The sequence below is a fragment of the Chenopodium quinoa genome, unplaced genomic scaffold (assembly GCF_001683475.1).
Source record: "Chenopodium quinoa cultivar QQ74 unplaced genomic scaffold, ASM168347v1, whole genome shotgun sequence".
In the NCBI taxonomy this organism is placed as follows: domain Eukaryota; kingdom Viridiplantae; phylum Streptophyta; class Magnoliopsida; order Caryophyllales; family Amaranthaceae; genus Chenopodium; species Chenopodium quinoa.
Window position 1 is genome coordinate 42,322 of NW_018743384.1, and position 21,085 is coordinate 63,406.

Below are 21,085 nucleotides of genomic sequence, written 5' to 3' on the forward strand. Positions count from 1 at the left end.
AACTTCTACAAAGCTAATTGAATAATATAAAAGTCAAACACATTCAAACAAAGCTAATTAAACCGAACGTAAGTCAAACACATTCAAATAAAGTTTTTTGAATCAAATGAAAGCCAAATGCATACAAAAAAGCTAATTGAATCAAATGAAATTCAAAAACATCTAAAAAAATCTAATTAAATCAAATGAAAGTCAAACACATTCAAACAAAAGCTATTTGAATCAAATGAGAGTCAAAAGCATTCGATAAAGCTAATTGAATCAAATGAAAGTCAAACACATTTAAACAAAGCTTTTTGAATCAAAAGAAAGTCAAATGCATTCAACAAAGCTAATTGAATAAAATGATAGTAAAAAACATCTAAAAAATCTAATTAAATCAAATAAAAGTCAAACACATTCAAACAAAACTATTAGAATCAAATGAAAGTCAAACACATACAAACAAACCTAATTGAATCAAACGAAAGTCAAACTCAATCAAACAGAGCTAATTGAATCAAATGAAAGTCAAACACATTCAAAAAGAGCTTTTTTGAATCAAATGAAGGTCAAATGCATTCTACAAAGCTAATTGAATCAAATGAAAGTCAAACACATTCAAACAAAGCTAATTGAATCGAACGTAAGTCAAACACATTCAAATATAGTTTTTTGAATCAAATAAAAGCCAAATGCATACAACAAAGCTAATTGAATCAAATGAAATTCAAAAACTTCTAAAAAAATCAAATTAAATCAAATGAAAGTCAAACACATTCAAACAAAAGCAATTTGAATCAAATGAAAGTCAAATGCATTCTACAAAGCTAATTAAATCAAATAAAAGTCAAACACATTCAAACTAACCTAATTGAATCAAATGAAAGTCAAACACATTCAACAGAGCTAATTGAATCACAGAAAGTCAAACACATTCAAAAAGAGCTTTTGACTCATATAAAGGTCAAATGCATTCTACAAAGCTAATTTAATCAAATAAATTCAGACCTATTCAAACAAAGCTAATTGAATCCAACGTAAGTCAAACACATTCAAACATAGCTTTTTAAATGAAATGAAAGTCAAATGCATTCAACAAAGCTAATTGAATTAACTGAAATTCAAAAACATCCAAAAAAAATCTAATTAGATCAAATGAAAATCAAACACATGCGTAAAAAACTATTTGAATCAAATGAAAGTCAAATGCATTCTACAAAGCTAATTGAATCAAATGAAAGTCAAACACATTGAAACAAAGCTAATTGAATCAAACGTAAGTCAAACACATTCAAACATAGTTTTTTGAACCAAATGAAAGCCAAAAGCATTCAACAAAGATAACTAAATCAAATGAAATTCAAAAACATCTAAAAAAATCTAATTAAATCGAATGAAAGTCAAACACATTCAAACAAATTTATTTGAACAAAATGAAAGTCAAACATATTCAAACTAACCTAATTGAATCAAATGAAAGTCAAACACATTCAACAGAGCTAATTGAATCAAATGAAAGTCAAACACATTTAAAAAGATCTTTTTGACTCATATGAAGGTCAAATGCATTCTACAAAGCTAATTTAATCAAATAAATTCAAACACATTCAAACAAAGCTAATTGAATCCAACGTAAGTCAAACACATTCAAACATAGCTTTTTAAATGAAATGAAAGTCAAATGCATTCAAGAAAGCTAATTAAATTAATTGAAATTCAAAAACATCCAAAAACAATCTAATTAGATCAAATGAAAATCAAACACATTCGTAAAAAAACTATTCGAAACAAATGAAAGTCAAATGCATTCTACAAAGCTAATTGAATCAAATGAAAGTCAAACACATTGAAACAAAGCTAATTGAATCAAACGTAAGTCAAACACATTCAAATGTAGTTTTTTTGAACCAAATGAAAGCCAAAAGCATTCAACAAAGATAACTAAATCAAATGAAATTCAAAAACATCTAAAAAAATCAAATTAAATCGAATGAAAGTCAAACACATTCAAACAAATTTATTTGAATCAAATTAAAGTCAAATGCTTTTCATAAAGCCATTTAAATCAAATGAAAGTCAAACACATTCAAACAAAGAGAATTGAATCAAATGAAAGTCAAACATATTTAAACAAAGCTTTTTGAATCAAAAGAAAGTCAAATGCATTCAATAAAAGCTAATTGAATAAAATGAATGTCAAAAACATCTAAATAAATCTAATTAAATCAAATACAAGTCAAACACATTCCAACAAAACTATTAGAATCAAATGAAAGTCAAACACATACAAACAAACCTAATTGAATCAAATGAAATTAAAAAACATCTAAAAAAATCTAATTAAATCAAATGAAAGTCAAACACATTCAAACAAAAGCTATTTGAATCAAATGAAATTCAAAAACTTCTAAAAAAAGCTAATTGAATCAAATGAAAGTCAAACACATTCAAACAAAGCTTTTTGAATCAAAAGAAAGTCAAATGCATTCAACAAAGCTAATTGAATAAAATGATAGTAAAAAACATCTAAAAAATCTAATTAAATCAAATAAAAGTCAAACACATTCAAACAAAACTATTAGAATCAAATGAAAGTCAAACACATACAAACAAACCTAATTGAATCAAACGAAAGTAAAACTCAATCAAACAGAGCTAATTGAATCAAATGAAAGTCAAACACATTCAAAAAGAGCTTTTTGAATCAAATGAAGGTCAAATGCATTCTACAAAGCTAATTGAATCAAATGAAAGTGAGGAGGAGATAAAGGCCCCGTCTTACTTTAGAAGCAGAGAAATCACATTCAAACAAAGCTAATTGAATCGAACGTAAGTCAAACACATTCAAATATAGTTTTTTGAATCAAATGAAAGCCAGAAGTATTCAACAAAGATAGTTAAATCAAATGAAATTCCAAAAAACATCTAAAAAAATCTAATTAAATCGAATGAAAGCCAAACACATTCAAACAAAACTATTTGAATCAAATGAAAGTCAAATGCATTTCACAAAGCTAATGGAATCAAATGAAAGTCAAAACACATTCAAACAAAGCTTTTTGAATCAAAAGAAAGTCAAATGCATTCAACAAAGCTAATTGCATAAAATGAAAGTAAAAAACATCTAAAAAAATCTAATTAAATCAAATAAAAGTCAAACACATTGAAACAAAACTATTAGAATTAAATGAAAGTCAAACACATACAAACAAACCTAATTGAATCAAACGAAAGTCAAACTCAATCAAACAGAGCTAATTAAATCAAATGAAAATCAAACACATTCAAAACGAGCTTTTTGAATCAAATGAAGGTCAAATAACTTCTACAAAGCTAATTGAACAGATCGTAAGTCAAACACATTCAAATATAGTTTTTTGAATCAAATGAAAGCCAAATGCATACAAAAAGCTAATTGAATCAAATGAAATTCAAAAACATCTAAAAAAATCTAATTAAATCAAATGAAAGTCAAACACACATTTAAACAAAAGCTATTTGAATCAAATGAGAGTCAAAAGCATTCGATAAAGCTAATTGAATCAAATGAAAGTCAAACACATTCAAACAAAGCTTTTTGAATCAAAAGAAAGTCAAATGCATTCAACAAAGCTAATTGAATAAAATGATAGTAAAAAACATCTAAAAAATCTAATTAAAATCAAATAAAAGTCAAACACATTCAAACAAAACTATTAGAATCAAATGAAAGTCAAACACATACAAACAAACCTAATTGAATCAAACGAAAGTCAAACTCAATCAAACAGAGCTAATTGAATCAAATGAAAGTCAAACACATTCAAAAAGAGCTTTTTGAATCAAATGAAGGTCAAATGCATTCTACAAAGCTAATTGAATCAAATGAAAGTGAGGAGGAGATAAAGGCCCGTCTTACTTTAGAAGCAGAGAAATCACATTCAAACAAAGCTAATTGAATCGAACGTAAGTCAAACACATTCAAATATAGTTTTTTGAATCAAATGAAAGCCATAAGCATTCAACAAAGATAATTAAATCAAATGAAATTCCAAAAACATCTAAAAAAATCTAATTAAATCGAATGAAAGTCAAACACATTCAAACAAAACTATTTGAATCAAATGAAAGTCAAACGCATTTCACAAAGCTAATTGAATCAAATGAAAGTCAAACACATTCAAACAAAGCTAATTGAATCAAATGAAAGTCAAACACATTCAAACAAAGCTTTTTGAATCAAAAGAAAGTCAAATGCATTCAACAAAGCTAATTGAATAAAATGAAAGAAAAAAACATCTAAAAAAAATCTAATTAAATCAAATAAAAGTCAAACACATTCAAACAAAACTATTAGAATTAAATGAAAGTCAAACACATACAAACAAACCTAATTGAATCAAACGAAAGTCAAACTCAATCAAACATAGCTAATTAAATCAAATGAAAATCAAACACATTCAAAAAGAGCTTTTTGAATCAAATGAAGGTCAAATAACTTCTACAAAGCTAATTGAATAATATAAAAGTCAAACACATTCAAACAAAGCTAATTAAACCGAACGTAAGTCAAACACATTCAAATAAAGTTTTTTGAATCAAATGAAAGCCAAATGCATACAAAAAAGCTAATTGAATCAAATGAAATTCAAAAACATCTAAAAAAATCTAATTAAATCAAATGAAAGTCAAACACATTCAAACAAAAGCTATTTGAATCAAATGAGAGTCAAAAGCATTCGATAAAGCTAATTGAATCAAATGAAAGTCAAACACATTCAAACAAAGCTTTTTGAATCAAAAGAAAGTCAAATGCATTCAACAAAGCTAATTGAATAAAATGATAGTCAAAAACATCTAAAAAATCTAATTAAATGAAATAAAAGTCAAACACATTCAAACAAAACTATTAGAATCAAATGAAAGTCAAACACATACAAACAAACCTAATTGAATCAAACGAAAGTCAAACTCAATCAAACAGAGCTAATTGAATCAAATGAAAGTCAAACACATTCAAAAAGAGCTTTTTGAATCAAATGAAGGTCAAATGCATTCTACAAAGCTAATTGAATCAAATGAAAGTCAAACACATTCAAACAAAGCTAATTGAATCGAACGTAAGTCAAACACATTCAAATATAGTTTTTTTGAATCAAATAAAAGCCAAATGCATACAACAAAGCTAATTGAATCAAATGAAATTCAAAAACTTCTAAAAAAATCAAATTAAATCAAATGAAAGTCAAACACATTCAAACAAAAGCAATTTGAATCAAATGAAAGTCAAATGCATTCTACAAAGCTAATTAAATCAAATAAAAGTCAAACACATTCAAACTAACCTAATTGAATCAAATGAAAGTCAAACACATTCAACAGAGCTAATTGAATCACAGAAAGTCAAACACAATCAAAAAGAGCTTTTGACTCATATGAAGGTCAAATGCATTCTACAAAGCTAATTTAATCAAATAAATTCAGACCTATTCAAACAAAGCTAATTGAATCCAACGTAAGTCAAACACATTCAAACATAGCTTTTTAAATGGAATGAAAGTCAAATGCATTCAACAAAGCTAATTGAATTAACTGAAATTCAAAAACATCCAAAAAAAATCTAATTAGATCAAATGAAAATCAAACACATGCGTAAAAAAACTATTTGAATCAAATGAAAGTCAAATGCATTCTACAAAGCTAATTGAATCAAATGAAAGTCAAACACATTGAAACAAAGCTAATTGAATTAAACGTAAGTCAAACACATTCAAACATAGTTTTTTGAACCAAATGAAAGCCAAAAGCATTCAACAAAGATAACTAAATCAAATGAAATTCAAAAACATCTAAAAAAATCTAATTAAATCGAATGAAAGTCAAACACATTCAAACAAATTTATTTGAACCAAATGAAAGTCAAACACATTCAAACTAACCTAATTGAATCAAATGAAAGTCAAACACATTCAACAGAGCTAATTGAATCAAATGAAAGTCAAACACATTCAAAAAGAGCTTTTTGACTCATATGAAGGTCAAATGCATTCTACAAAGCTAATTTAATTAAATAAATTCAAACACATTCAAACAAAGCTAATTGAATCCAACGTAAGTCAAACACATTCAAACATAGCTTTTTAAATGAAATGAAAGTCAAATGCATTCAAGAAAGCTAATTAAATTAATTGAAATTCAAAAACATCCAAAAAACAATATAATTAGATCAAATGAAAATCAAACACATTCGTAAAAAAACTATTCGAAACAAATGAAAGTCAAATGCATTCTACAAAGCTAATTGAATCAAATGAAAGTCAAACACATTGAAACAAAGCTAATTGAATCAAACGTAAGTCAAACACATTCAAATGTAGTTTTTTGAACCAAATGAAAGCCAAAAGCATTCAACAAAGATAACTAAATCAAATGAAATTCAAAAAACATCTAAAAAAATCAAATTAAATCGAATGAAAGTCAAACACATTCAAACAAATTTATTTGAATCAAATTAAAGTCAAATGCTTTTCATAAAGCCATTTAAATCAAATGAAAGTCAAACACATTCAAACAAAGAGAATTGAATCAAATGAAAGTCAAACATATTTAAACAAAGCTTTTTGAATCAAAAGAAAGTCAAATGCATTCAATAAAAGCTAATTGAATAAAATGAATGTCAAAAACATCTAAATAAATCTAATTAAATCAAATAAAAGTCAAACACATTCCAACAAAACTATTAGAATCAAATGAAAGTCAAACACATACAAACAAACCTAATTGAATCAAATGAAATTAAAAAAACATCTAAAAAAAATCTAATTAAATCAAATGAAAGTCAAACACATTCAAACAAAAGCTATTTGAATCAAATGAAATTCAAAAAACTTCTAAAAAAAGCTAATTGAATCAAATGAAAGTCAAACACATTCAAACAAAGCTTTTTGAATCAAGAGAAAGTCAAATGCATTCAACAAAGCTAATTGAATAAAATGATAGTAAAAAACATCTAAAAAATCTAATTAAATCAAATAAAAGTCAAACACATTCAAACAAACTATTAGAATCAAATGAAAGTCAAACACATACAAACAAACCTAATTGAATCAAACGAAAGTAAAACTCAATCAAACAGAGCTAATTGAATCAAATGAAAGTCAAACACATTCAAAAAGAGCTTTTTGAATCAAATGAAGGTCAAATGCATTCTACAAAGCTAATTGAATCAAATGAAAGTGAGGAGGAGATAAAGGCCCCGTCTTACTTTAGAAGCAGAGAAATCACATTCAAACAAAGCTAATTGAATCGAACGTAAGTCAAACACATTCAAATATAGTTTTTTGAATCAAATGAAAGCCAAAAGCATTCAACAAAGATAATTAAATCAAATGAAATTCCAAAAACATCTAAAAAAAATCTAATTAAATCGAATGAAAGCCAAACACATTCAAACAAAACTATTTGAATCAAATGAAAGTCAAATGCATTTCACAAAGCTAATGGAATCAAATGAAAGTCAAAACACATTCAAACAAAGCTAATTGAATCAAATGAAAGTCAAACACATTCAAACAAAGCTTTTTGAATCAAAAGAAAGTCAAATGCATTCAACAAAGCTAATTGCATAAAATGAAAGTAAAAAACATCTAAAAAAATCTAATTAAATCAAATAAAAGTCAAACACATTGAAACAAAACTATTAGAATTAAATGAAAGTCAAACACATACAAACAAACCTAATTGAATCAAACGAAAGTCAAACTCAATCAAACAGAGCTAATTAAATCAAATGAAAATCAAACACATTCAAAACGAGCTTTTTGAATCAAATGAAGGTCAAATAACTTCTACAAAGCTAATTGAACAGATCGTAAGTCAAACACATTCAAATATAGTTTTTTGAATCAAATGAAAGCCAAATGCATACAAAAAAGCTAATTGAATCAAATGAAATTCAAAAACATCTAAAAAAATCTAATTAAATCAAATGAAAGTCAAACACACATTTAAACAAAAGCTATTTGAATCAAATGAGAGTCAAAAGCATTCGATAAAGCTAATTGAATCAAATGAAAGTCAAACACATTCAAACAAAGCTTTTTGAATCAAAAGAAAGTCAAATGCATTCAACAAAGCTAATTGAATAAAATACTAGTCAAAAACATCTAAAAAATCTAATTAAATCAAATAAAAGTCAAACACATTCAAACAAAACTATTAGAATCAAATGAAAGTCAAACACATACAAACAAACCTAATTGAATCAAACGAAAGTCAAACTCAATCAAACAGAGCTAATTGAATCAAATGAAAGTCAAACACATTCAAAAAGAGCTTTTTGAATCAAATGAAGGTCAAATGCATTCTACAAAGCTAATTGAATCAAATGAAAGTTCAAACACATTCAAAACAAAGCTAATTGAATCGAACGTAAGTCAAACACATTCAAATATAGTTTTTTGAATCAAATAAAAGCCAAATGCATACAACAAAGCTAATTGAATCAAATGAAATTCAAAAACTTCTAAAAAAATCAAATTAAATCAAATGAAAGTCAAACACATTCAAACAAAAGCTATTTGAATCAAATGAAAGTCAAATGCATTCTACAAAGCTAATTAAATCAAATGAAAGTCAAACACATTCAAACTAACCTAATTGAATCAAATGAAAGTCAAACACATTTAAACAGAGATTTTTGAATCAAATGAAAGTCAAATGCATTCAACAAAGCTAATTGAATCAAATGAAGTCAAATGCATTCTACAAAGCTAATTTAATCAAATAAATTCGGACACATTTAAACAAAGCTAATTGAATCCAACGTAAGTCAAACACATTCAAACATAGCTTTTTAAATGAAATGAAAGTCAAATGCATTCAACAAAGCTAATTGAATTAACTGAAAATCAAAAACATCCAAAAAAAATCCAATTAGATTAAATGAAAATCAAACACATGCGTAAAAAACTATTTGAATCAAATGAAAGTCAAATGCATTCTACAAAGCTAATTGAATCAAATGAAAGTCAAACACATTGAAACAAAGCTAATTGAATCAAACGTAAGTCAAACACATTCAAACATAGTTTTTTGAACCAAATGAAAGCCAAAAGCATTCAACAAAGATAACTAAATCAAATGAAATTCAAAAACATCTAAAAAAATCTAATTAAATCGAATGAAAGTCAAACACATTCAAACAAATTTATTTGAATCAAATGAAAGTCAAACACATTCAAACTAACCTAATTGAATCAAATGAAAGTCAAACACATTCAACAGAGCTAATTGAATCAAATGAAAGTCAAACACATTCAAAAAGAGCTTTTTGACTCATATGAAGGTCAAATGCATTCTACAAAGCTAATTTAATCAAATAAATTCAAACACATTCAAACAAAGCTAATTGAATCCAACGTAAGTCAAACACATTCAAACATAGCTTTTTAAATGAAATGAAAGTCAAATGCATTCAAGAAAGCTAATTAAATTAATTGAAATTCAAAAACATCCAAAAACAATCTAATTAGATCAAATGAAAATCAAACACATTCGTAAAAAACTATTCGAAACAAATGAAAGTCAAATGCATTCTACAAAGCTAATTGAATCAAATGAAAGTCAAACACATTGAAACAAAGCTAATTGAATCAAACGTAAGTCAAACACATTCAAATGTAGTTTTTTGAACCAAATGAAAGCCAAAAGCATTCAACAAAGATAACTAAATCAAATGAAATTCAAAAACATCTAAAAAAATCAAATTAAATCGAATGAAAGTCAAACACATTCAAACAAATTTATTTGAATCAAATTAAAGTCAAATGCTTTTCATAAAGCCATTTAAATCAAATGAAAGTCAAACACATTCAAACAAAGAGAATTGAATCAAATGAAAGTCAAACATATTTAAACAAAGCTTTTTGAATCAAAAGAAAGTCAAATGCATTCAATAAAAGCTAATTGAATAAAATGAATGTCAAAAACATCTAAATAAATCTAATTAAATCAAATAAAAGTCAAACACATTCCAACAAAACTATTAGAATCAAATGAAAGTCAAACACATACAAACAAACCTAATTGAATCAAATGAAATTAAAAAACATCTAAAAAAATCTAATTAAATCAAATGAAAGTCAAACACATTCAAACAAAAGCTATTTGAATCAAATGAAATTCAAAAACTTCTAAAAAAAGCTAATTGAATCAAATGAAAGTCAAACACATTCAAACAAAGCTTTTTGAATCAAAAGAAAGTCAAATGAATTCAACAAAGCTAATTGAATAAAATGATAGTAAAAAACATCTAAAAAATCTAATTAAATCAAATAAAAGTCAAACACATTCAAACAAAACTATTAGAATCAAATGAAAGTCAAACACATACAAACAAACCTAATTGAATCAAACGAAAGTAAAACTCAATCAAACAGAGCTAATTGAATCAAATGAAAGTCAAACACATTCAAAAAGAGCTTTTTGAATCAAATGAAGGTCAAATGCATTCTACAAAGCTAATTGAATCAAATGAAAGTGAGGAGGAGATAAAGGCCCCGTCTTACTTTAGAAGCAGAGAAATCACATTCAAACAAAGCTAATTGAATCGAACGTAAGTCAAACACATTCAAATATAGTTTTTTGAATCAAATGAAAGCCAAAAGCATTCAACAAAGATAATTAAATCAAATGAAATTCCAAAAACATCTAAAAAAATCTAATTAAATCGAATGAAAGCCAAACACATTCAAAACAAAACTATTTGAATCAAATGAAAGTCAAATGCATTTCACAAAGCTAATGGAATCAAATGAAAGTCAAACACATTCAAACAAAGCTAATTGAATCAAATGAAAGTCAAACACATTCAAACAAAGCTTTTTGAATCAAAAGAAAGTCAAATGCATTCAACAAAGCTAATTGCATAAAATGAAAGTAAAAAACATCTAAAAAAATCTAATTAAATCAAATAAAAGTCAAACACATTGAAACAAAACTATTAGAATTAAATGAAAGTCAAACACATACAAACAAACCTAATTGAATCAAACGAAAGTCAAACTCAATCAAACAGAGCTAATTAAATCAAATGAAAATCAAACACATTCAAAACGAGCTTTTTGAATCAAATGAAGGTCAAATAACTTCTACAAAGCTAATTGAACAGATCGTAAGTCAAACACATTCAAATATAGTTTTTTGAATCAAATGAAAGCCAAATGCATACAAAAAAGCTAATTGAATCAAATGAAATTCAAAAACATCTAAAAAAATCTAATTAAATCAAATGAAAGTCAAACACACATTTAAACAAAAGCTATTTGAATCAAATGAGAGTCAAAAGCATTCGATAAAGCTAATTGAATCAAATGAAAGTCAAACACATTCAAACAAAGCTTTTTGAATCAAAAGAAAGTCAAATGCATTCAACAAAGCTAATTGAATAAAATACTAGTCAAAAACATCTAAAAAATCTAATTAAATCAAATAAAAGTCAAACACATTCAAACAAAACTATTAGAATCAAATGAAAGTCAAACACATACAAACAAACCTAATTGAATCAAACGAAAGTCAAACTCAATCAAACAGAGCTAATTGAATCAAATGAAAGTCAAACACATTCAAAAAGAGCTTTTTGAATCAAATGAAGGTCAAATGCATTCTACAAAGCTAATTGAATCAAATGAAAGTCAAACACATTCAAACAAAGCTAATTGAATCGAACGTAAGTCAAACACATTCAAATATAGTTTTTTGAATCAAATAAAAGCCAAATGCATACAACAAAGCTAATTGAATCAAATGAAATTCAAAAACTTCTAAAAAAAATCAAATTAAATCAAATGAAAGTCAAACACATTCAAACAAAAGCTATTTGAATCAAATGAAAGTCAAATGCATTCTACAAAGCTAATTAAATCAAATGAAAGTCAAACACATTCAAACTAACCTAATTGAATCAAATGAAAGTCAAACACATTTAAACAGAGATTTTTGAATCAAATGAAAGTCAAATGCATTCAACAAAGCTAATTGAATCAAATGAAAGTCAAATGCATTCTACAAAGCTAATTTAATCAAATAAATTCGGGACACATTTAAACAAAGCTAATTGAATCCAACGTAAGTCAAACACATTCAAACATAGCTTTTTAAATGAAATGAAAGTCAAATGCATTCAACAAAGCTAATTGAATTAACTGAAAATCAAAAACATCCAAAAAAAATCCAATTAGATTAAATGAAAATCAAACACATGCGTAAAAAACTATTTGAATCAAATGAAAGTCAAATGCATTCTACAAAGCTAATTGAATCAAATGAAAGTCAAACACATTGAAACAAAGCTAATTGAATCAAACGTAAGTCAAACACATTCAAACATAGTTTTTTGAACCAAATGAAAGCCAAAAGCATTCAACAAAGATAACTAAATCAAATGAAATTCAAAAACATCTAAAAAAATCTAATTAAATCGAATGAAAGTCAAACACATTCAAACAAATTTATTTGAATCAAATGAAAGTCAAACACATTCAAACTAACCTAATTGAATCAAATGAAAGTCAAACACATTCAACAGAGCTAATTGAATCAAATGAAAGTCAAACACATTCAAAAAGAGCTTTTTGACTCATATGAAGGTCAAATGCATTCTACAAAGCTAATTTAATCAAATAAATTCAAACACATTCAAACAAAGCTAATTGAATCCAACGTAAGTCAAACACATTCAAACACAGCTTTTTAAATGAAATGAAAGTCAAATGCATTCAAGAAAGCTAATTAAATTAATTGAAATTCAAAAACATCCAAAAACAATCTAATTAGATCAAATGAAAATCAAACACATTCGTAAAAAACTATTCGAAACAAATGAAAGTCAAATGCATTCTACAAAGCTAATTGAATCAAATGAAAGTCAAACACATTGAAACAAAGCTAATTGAATCAAACGTAAGTCAAACACATTCAAATGTAGTTTTTTGAACCAAATGAAAGCCAAAAGCATTCAACAAAGATAACTAAATCAAATGAAATTCAAAAACATCTAAAAAAATCAAATTAAATCGAATGAAAGTCAAACACATTCAAACAAATTTATTTGAATCAAATTAAAGTCAAATGCTTTTCATAAAGCCATTTAAATCAAATGAAAGTCAAACACATTCAAACAAAGAGAATTGAATCAAATGAAAGTCAAACATATTTAAACAAAGCTTTTTGAATCAAAAGAAAGTCAAATGCATTCAATAAAAGCTAATTGAATAAAATGAATGTCAAAAAACATCTAAATAAATCTAATTAAATCAAATAAAAGTCAAACACATTCCAACAAAACTATTAGAATCAAATGAAAGTCAAACACATACAAACAAACCTAATTGAATCAAATGAAATTAAAAAACATCTAAAAAAATCTAATTAAATCAAATGAAAGTCAAACACATTCAAACAAAAGCTATTTGAATCAAATGAAATTCAAAAACTTCTAAAAAAAGCTAATTGAATCAAATGAAAGTCAAACACATTCAAACAAAGCTTTTTGAATCAAGAGAAAGTCAAATGAATTCAACAAAGCTAATTGAATAAAATGATAGTAAAAAAACATCTAAAAAATCTAATTAAATCAAATAAAAGTCAAACACATTCAAACAAAACTATTAGAATCAAATGAAAGTCAAACACATACAAACAAACCTAATTGAATCAAACGAAAGTAAAACTCAATCAAACAGAGCTAATTGAATCAAATGAAAGTCAAACACATTCAAAAAGAGCTTTTTTGAATCAAATGAAGGTCAAATGCATTCTACAAAGCTAATTGAATCAAATGAAAGTGAGGAGGAGATAAAGGCCCCGTCTTACTTTAGAAGCAGAGAAATCACATTCAAACAAAGCTAATTGAATCGAACGTAAGTCAAACACATTCAAATATAGTTTTTTTGAATCAAATGAAAGCCAAAAGCATTCAACAAAGATAATTAAATCAAATGAAATTCCAAAAACATCTAAAAAAATCTAATTAAATCGAATGAAAGCCAAACACATTCAAACAAAACTATTTGAATCAAATGAAAGTCAAATGCATTTCACAAAGCTAATGGAATCAAATGAAAGTCAAACACATTCAAACAAAGCTAATTGAATCAAATGAAAGTCAAACACATTCAAACAAAGCTTTTTGAATCAAAAGAAAGTCAAATGCATTCAACAAAGCTAATTGCATAAAATGAAAGTAAAAAACATCTAAAAAAATCTAATTAAATCAAATAAAAGTCAAACACATTGAAACAAAACTATTAGAATTAAATGAAAGTCAAACACATACAAACAAACCTAATTGAATCAAACGAAAGTCAAACTCAATCAAACAGAGCTAATTAAATCAAATGAAAATCAAACACATTCAAAACGAGCTTTTTTGAATCAAATGAAGGTCAAATAACTTCTACAAAGCTAATTGAACAGATCGTAAGTCAAACACATTCAAATATAGTTTTTTGAATCAAATGAAAGCCAAATGCATACAAAAAAGCTAATTGAATCAAATGAAATTCAAAAACATCTAAAAAAATCTAATTAAATCAAATGAAAGTCAAACACACATTTAAACAAAAGCTATTTGAATCGAATGAGAGTCAAAAGCATTCGATAAAGCTAATTGAATCAAATGAAAGTCAAACACATTCAAACAAAGCTTTTTTGAATCAAAAGAAAGTCAAATGCATTCAACAAAGCTAATTGAATAAAATGCTAGTCAAAAACATCTAAAAAATCTAATTAAATCAAATCAAAGTCAAACACATTCAAACAAAACTATTAGAATCAAATGAAAGTCAAACACATACAAACAAACCTAATTGAATCAAACGAAAGTCAAACTCAATCAAACAGAGCTAATTGAATCAAATGAAAGTCAAACACATTCAAAAAGAGCTTTTTGAATCAAATGAAGGTCAAATGCATTCTACAAAGCTAATTGAATCAAATGAAAGTCAAACACATTCAAACAAAGCTAATTGAATCGAACGTAAGTCAAACACATTCAAATATAGTTTTTTGAATCAAATAAAAGCCAAATGCATACAACAAAGCTAATTGAATCAAATGAAATTCAAAAACTTCTAAAAAAATCAAATTAAATCAAATGAAAGTCAAACACATTCAAACAAAAGCTATTTGAATCAAATGAAAGTCAAATGCATTCTACAAAGCTAATTAAATCAAATGAAAGTCAAACACATTCAAACTAACCTAATTGAATCAAATGAAAGTCAAACACATTTAAACAGAGATTTTTGAATCAAATGAAAGTCAAATGCATTCAACAAAGCTAATTGAATCAAATGAAAGTCAAATGCATTCTACAAAGCTAATTTAATCAAATAAATTCGGACACATTTAAACAAAGCTAATTGAATCCAACGTAAGTCAAACACATTCAAACATAGCTTTTTAAATGAAATGAAAGTCAAATGCATTCAACAAAGCTAATTGAATTAACTGAAAATCAAAAACATCCAAAAAAAAATCTAATTAGATCAAATGAAAATCAAACACATGCGTAAAAAACTATTTGAATCAAATGAAAGTCAAATGCATTCTACAAAGCTAATTGAATCAAATGAAAGTCAAACACATTGAAACAAAGCTAATTGAATCAAACGTAAGTCAAACACATTCAAACATAGTTTTTTGAACCAAATGAAAGCCAAAAGCATTCAACAAAGATAACTAAATCAAATGAAATTCAAAAACATCTAAAAAAATCTAATTAAATCGAATGAAAGTCAAACACATTCAAACAAATTTATTTGAATCAAATGAAAGTCAAACACATTCAAACTAACCTAATTGAATCAAATGAAAGTCAAACACATTCAACAGAGCTAATTGAATCAAATGAAAGTCAAACACATTCAAAAAGAGCTTTTTGACTCATATGAAGGTCAAATGCATTCTACAAAGCTAATTTAATCAAATAAATTCAAACACATTCAAACAAAGCTAATTGAATCCAACGTAAGTCAAACACATTCAAACATAGCTTTTTAAATGAAATGAAAGTCAAATGCATTCAACAAAGCTAATTAAATTAACTGAAATTCAAAAACATCCAAAAACAATCTAATTAGATCAAATGAAAATCAAACACATTTGTAAAAAACTATTCGAAACAAATGAAAGTCAAATGCATTCTACAAAGCTAATTGAATCAAATGAAAGTCAAACACATTGAAACAAAGCTAATTGAATCAAACGTAAGTCAAACACATTCAAACGTAGTTTTTTGAACCAAATGAAAGCCAAAAGCATTCAACAAAGATAACTAAATAAAATGAAATTCAAAAACATCTAAAAAAAATCAAATTAGATCGAATGAAAGTCAAACACATTCAAACAAATTTATTTGAATCAAATAAAAGTCAAATGCATTTCATAAAGCTAATTAAATCAAATGAAAGTCAAACACATTCAAACAAAGAGAATTGAATCAAATGAAAGTCAAACATATTTAAACAAAGCTTTTTGAATCAAAAGAAAGTCAAATGCATTCAATAAAAGCTAATTTAATAAAATGAATGTCAAAAACATCTAAATAAATCTAATTAAATCAAATAAAAGTCAAACACATTCCAACAAAACTATTAGAATCAAATGAAAGTCAAACACATACAAACAAACCTAATTGAATCAAATGAAATTAAAAAACATCTAAAAAAATCTAATTAAATCAAGTGAAAGTCAAACACATTCAAACAAAACTATTTGAATCTAATGGAAGTCAAATGCATTCAACAAAGCTAATTGAACCAAATGATAGTCAAACACATACAAACAAAGCTAATTGAATCAAATGAAATTCAAACACATTCATACAAAGCTAATTGAATCAAATGAAAGTCAAATGCATTCAACAAAGCTAATTGAATAAAATGAAAGTAAAAAACATCTAAAAAAATCTAATTTAATAAATGATGTAAAAACTAATAGAAAGTCTTAGTTAATACAAGCTTAATGGATCAAACTTAAGTGGAAAGAAGAAAAAAAGGTTGGTGTTTTAAGTTAAATTACGGGTAAAGGTTTGTAGGTTGTTTTGGAAGTGGTTAAGGAACGTTTTTTAGAGGAAAGAAGGATTAGTTTGTAAGGATTACTCACTTAAACAAACAAGATATGTAGGCAAGGATTACTCACTTAAAACCCACTAGTTGTTTAATTTGCATGGAAGGAAAACTCACTTAACCACTCAAATTCGTCAAGTTAAACTTGGAAAAAAAACGATTTATCTTAACAACAAGAATAAATAGTTTTAAGGAGAAAACTTTCTTAATTCATATATCATAATATTCCATACACTTACATTTCATAAGCTTAAATAAAGAAAACAAACTAGTACTAAACTACACGCATTAAACAAGCTTAACGTGTGTTTATTGTAACTAAACATGAAAGCTAAAACCTAGCCTAGAATCACGCCTATGCTAAGCAGATTTTCTTAACTGATTTTAGGCTTTAATCACCCTTAATTAACCTCTTAAAAACTGCTGAAAAGAAGCTTAAAAACAGCCATAAAGAACCAGCAAAAAACGTGGAGTAACCTCCCCTTGATTCATGCCTTTCTTCATGCTAATAAATGTTTATGACTTGCAATGAAGTTTCTCCTTGCTTCAAGGACGCCTTTTCCTATGCCTAAGGCTGTTCAAAACGTGCCTAGGATGCCCATTAAAATTCATAACCAGAATGTAAACAAGTAAACCCTTGGTTAGCAAGAAACGGTCCATGCGCACAAAAAGTATCTAACACTTGATCTTCAAATGACTTAGCAAGAATGATTTCTTTGTGAATTGGACTTGTAGGATGATCATGCTTGATTGGACTAATGGACTCTTCATGATTTGCATCATCCTCCCCTTCTTCTAAAAGAGTTGCCCTCAACTCATCATCTTCTAGATAAGGAGCCAAGTCACCCACGTTGAAAGTTGATGAAACTCCGAATTGCCCTCCAAGGTCCACTTTGTAAGCATTATCATTGATCTTTTCCATGATTTGAAAAGTTCCCTCTGCCCTAGGCATCAATTTGTGTTTCCTTTGTTTAGGAAACCTTTCTTTGCGCAAGAATATCCACACAAGATCACCCACTTCGAACTTCTTCATATTTCTCAAGTTTTTGTTAGCTTGCTTCTTGTATGACTCATTTGCCTTTTCTATGTTCTTCCTAACTTCTTTATGGACATCAATCATGAATTCTATATGCTCCTTGGCTGTCCCATGCACGAACTTATCTTTAGGAAGCGAAATGTAATCAATCGGCACATAAGGATTCACACCATATACAACTTCAAAAGGTGAATAATTTATATTTTTGCTTGGAGTTCTATTGTAGGCAAACTCTGCATGAGCTAACTTCAAGTCCCAATCTTTACCTCCCTTATTCACTAAGGCACGAAGCAAAGAACCAAGAATTCGGTTCACCACTTCGGTTTGACCATCCGTTTGTGGATGATGGCTTGTTGAGAAAAGTAGCTTAGTACCCACGAGCCTCCACAAGGACTTCCAAAAATGACTCACAAACTTAGTGTCACGATCCGAAACTATGGTTCTAGGCAAACCATGTAATCTAGCCACTTCTTTAAAAAAAATTTGCGCCACATTGAACGCATCATCCACCTTCTTACAAGCTATGAAATGAGCCATCTTTGAAAACCGATCAACGACCACCATGATAGAATCTTTTCCACGAGCTGTTCTAGGCAAGGCCATTATGAAATCCATACTCAAATCTTCCCAAGGTCTTTCGGGAATGGGCAAAGGCTTATACTCTCCCTTATGAAACGTCATTTTGGCTCTTTGACAAATAGAACACCTAGCCAAAACTTGGTGCACATTAGCTAACATTTTTGGCCAATAAAAATGACTTTGTAAGATTTCTAGGGTCTTTTGTATACCCATATGACCAGCAAGTCCTCCTCCATGAGCTTCCTTGATCAACAACTCTCGAATTGCACCTTTAGGAACACAAAGTTTGTTCCCTTTGAAAAGGAAACCATCTATTATGACAAATGAACCGTGGACTCCATTCTTGCAAGACTCCATGATTTCCTTGAGTTCAAGATCATCTTTGTATGATTCCTTCATGACCTCGAAACCAAGAATTTTAGTTTCCATGATTCCAAGAAGATTATGCCTTCTTGATAATGCATCCGCCACAATATTGGTTTTGCCTTTCTTGTACTTGGTTGCAAAGTTGAAAGATTGTAGGAATTCCACCCACTTAGCATGCCTTGCATTCAACTTCTTTTGTCCATGAATGAACCTTAATGATTCATGATCCGAATGTAAGATGAAAGGCCGTGGCCTCAAATAATGTGACCAATGATCCAAAGCTCGAACCATGGCATATAATTCTTTGTCATAAGTGGAGTAATTCAATTTGCCTTGGCTCAATTTCTCACTAAAATACGCAATTGGCTTCTTCTCTTGGATTAGGACAGCCCCTATTCCTTTTCCACTTGCATCACACTCAACTTCAAATGGTTTCATGAAATCTGGAAGGGCTAGAACCGGCGCTTCACACATCTTCTTTTTCACCAACTTAAACGCCTTTTGAGCCTGTGGAGTCCATTGAAAGCTTCCCTTCTTTGTACATTCGGTGATGGGAGCCATAAGGGTGCTAAAATGTTCAATAAACCTCCTATAGAACGAAGTAAGTCCATGAAATGAACGAACCTCCGTGACTGTTTTTGGAATTGGCCATGAAGAAATGACTTCCACTTTGCTTGGATCAACTTTAATTCCTTCACCTGAAACAATATAACCAAGGAAAACAGTATCCGTTAGCAAAAAATGGCACTTCTCCAACTTCCCATACAATTGTTGCTCTCTCAAGGTTTTGAAAATCTCTTCCCAGCGTTTCAAGTGCTCCTCCTCATTTTTACTATAGATGAGAATGTCATCTAAGTAAACAACTACAAACTTCCCCAAAAATGGCCTCAACATTTCATTCATAAGTCTCATAAAGGTGCTTGGAGCATTTGTTAATCCAAATGGCATAATAAGCCACTCATACAAACCATGCTTAGTTTTAAAGGCTGTTTTCCATTCATCACCTTCCCTCATTCTAATTTGGTGATATCCACTCCTCAAATCTATCTTGGAAAACACTTGAGCTCCACTCAACTCATCTAACATATCATCAAGTCTAGGAATAGGAAACCTATACTTAATGGTTATGTTATTCACCGCCCTACTATCAATACACATCCTCCATGTTCCATCCTTTTTTGGCACTAACAAAGCTGGAACGGCACAAGGACTCATGGATTCTCTCACGTAACCCATTTGCATCAACTCCTCAATTTGTCTTTGTAATTCCTTAGTTTCCATGGGATTGCATCTATAAGGGGGTTTATTCGGAAGGGGGGCTCCCGGAATCAAATCTATTTGATGTTCTATACCACGAATAGGAGGCACCCCTTGTGGTAATTCATTAGAAAAAACATCTTCATACTCCTTGATCAATGCGGCTAGCCTAGGGTTTTGTTGGACAAAACCTTCGTGTTCCTCTTTAGAAAACAATAAGAACACTTCATCTTCCTTCTCCAAAGAGTTTTCGAATTCCTTTAAGGAAAGCAACAAAATGTCCTTTCTTTTGGGCTCTTTTTGTGGTGGTGGGGATTGTGTTTGGGAAAGGCTTTTTTGTGGTGGTAAGGGGTGCAACACTTTCTTGCTGCCTTGGTGAGTAATGGTGTAGGTGTTTATTGTAACTAAACATGAAAGCTAAAACCTAGCCTAGAATCACGCCTATGCTAAGAAGATTTTCTTAACTGATTTTAGGCTTTAATCACCCTTAATTAACCTCTTAAAAACTGCTGAAAAAAGCTTAAAAACAGCCATAAAGAACTAGCAAAAAACGTGGAGTAACCTCCCCTTGATTCATGCCTTTCTTCATGCTAAATGTTTATGACTTGCAATGAAGTTTCTCCTTGCTTCAAGGACGCCTTTTCCTATGCCTAAGGCTGTTCAAAACGTGCCTAGGATGCCCATTAACATTCATAACCAGAATGTAAACAAGTAAACCCTTGGTTAGCAAGAAATGGTCCATGCGCACAAAAAG

The 21,085-nt window shown here is 28.2% G+C and overlaps 1 protein-coding gene across 1 annotated transcript; it reads right to left on the reverse strand.

Moving 5' to 3' along the window:
- Positions 1-17,694: 17,694 nt before the first annotated feature.
- Positions 17,695-20,589, reverse strand: LOC110738271 (the record flags this gene model as incomplete). The annotated part of the gene is made up of 4 exons (XM_021918647.1): positions 17,695-18,407; positions 18,918-19,285; positions 19,433-20,153; positions 20,427-20,589. Coding segments are annotated over 4 exons (1,965 nt in total), but the record flags the coding sequence as incomplete, so codon positions are not given.
- Between the last annotated feature and the right edge of the window lie 496 nt (positions 20,590-21,085).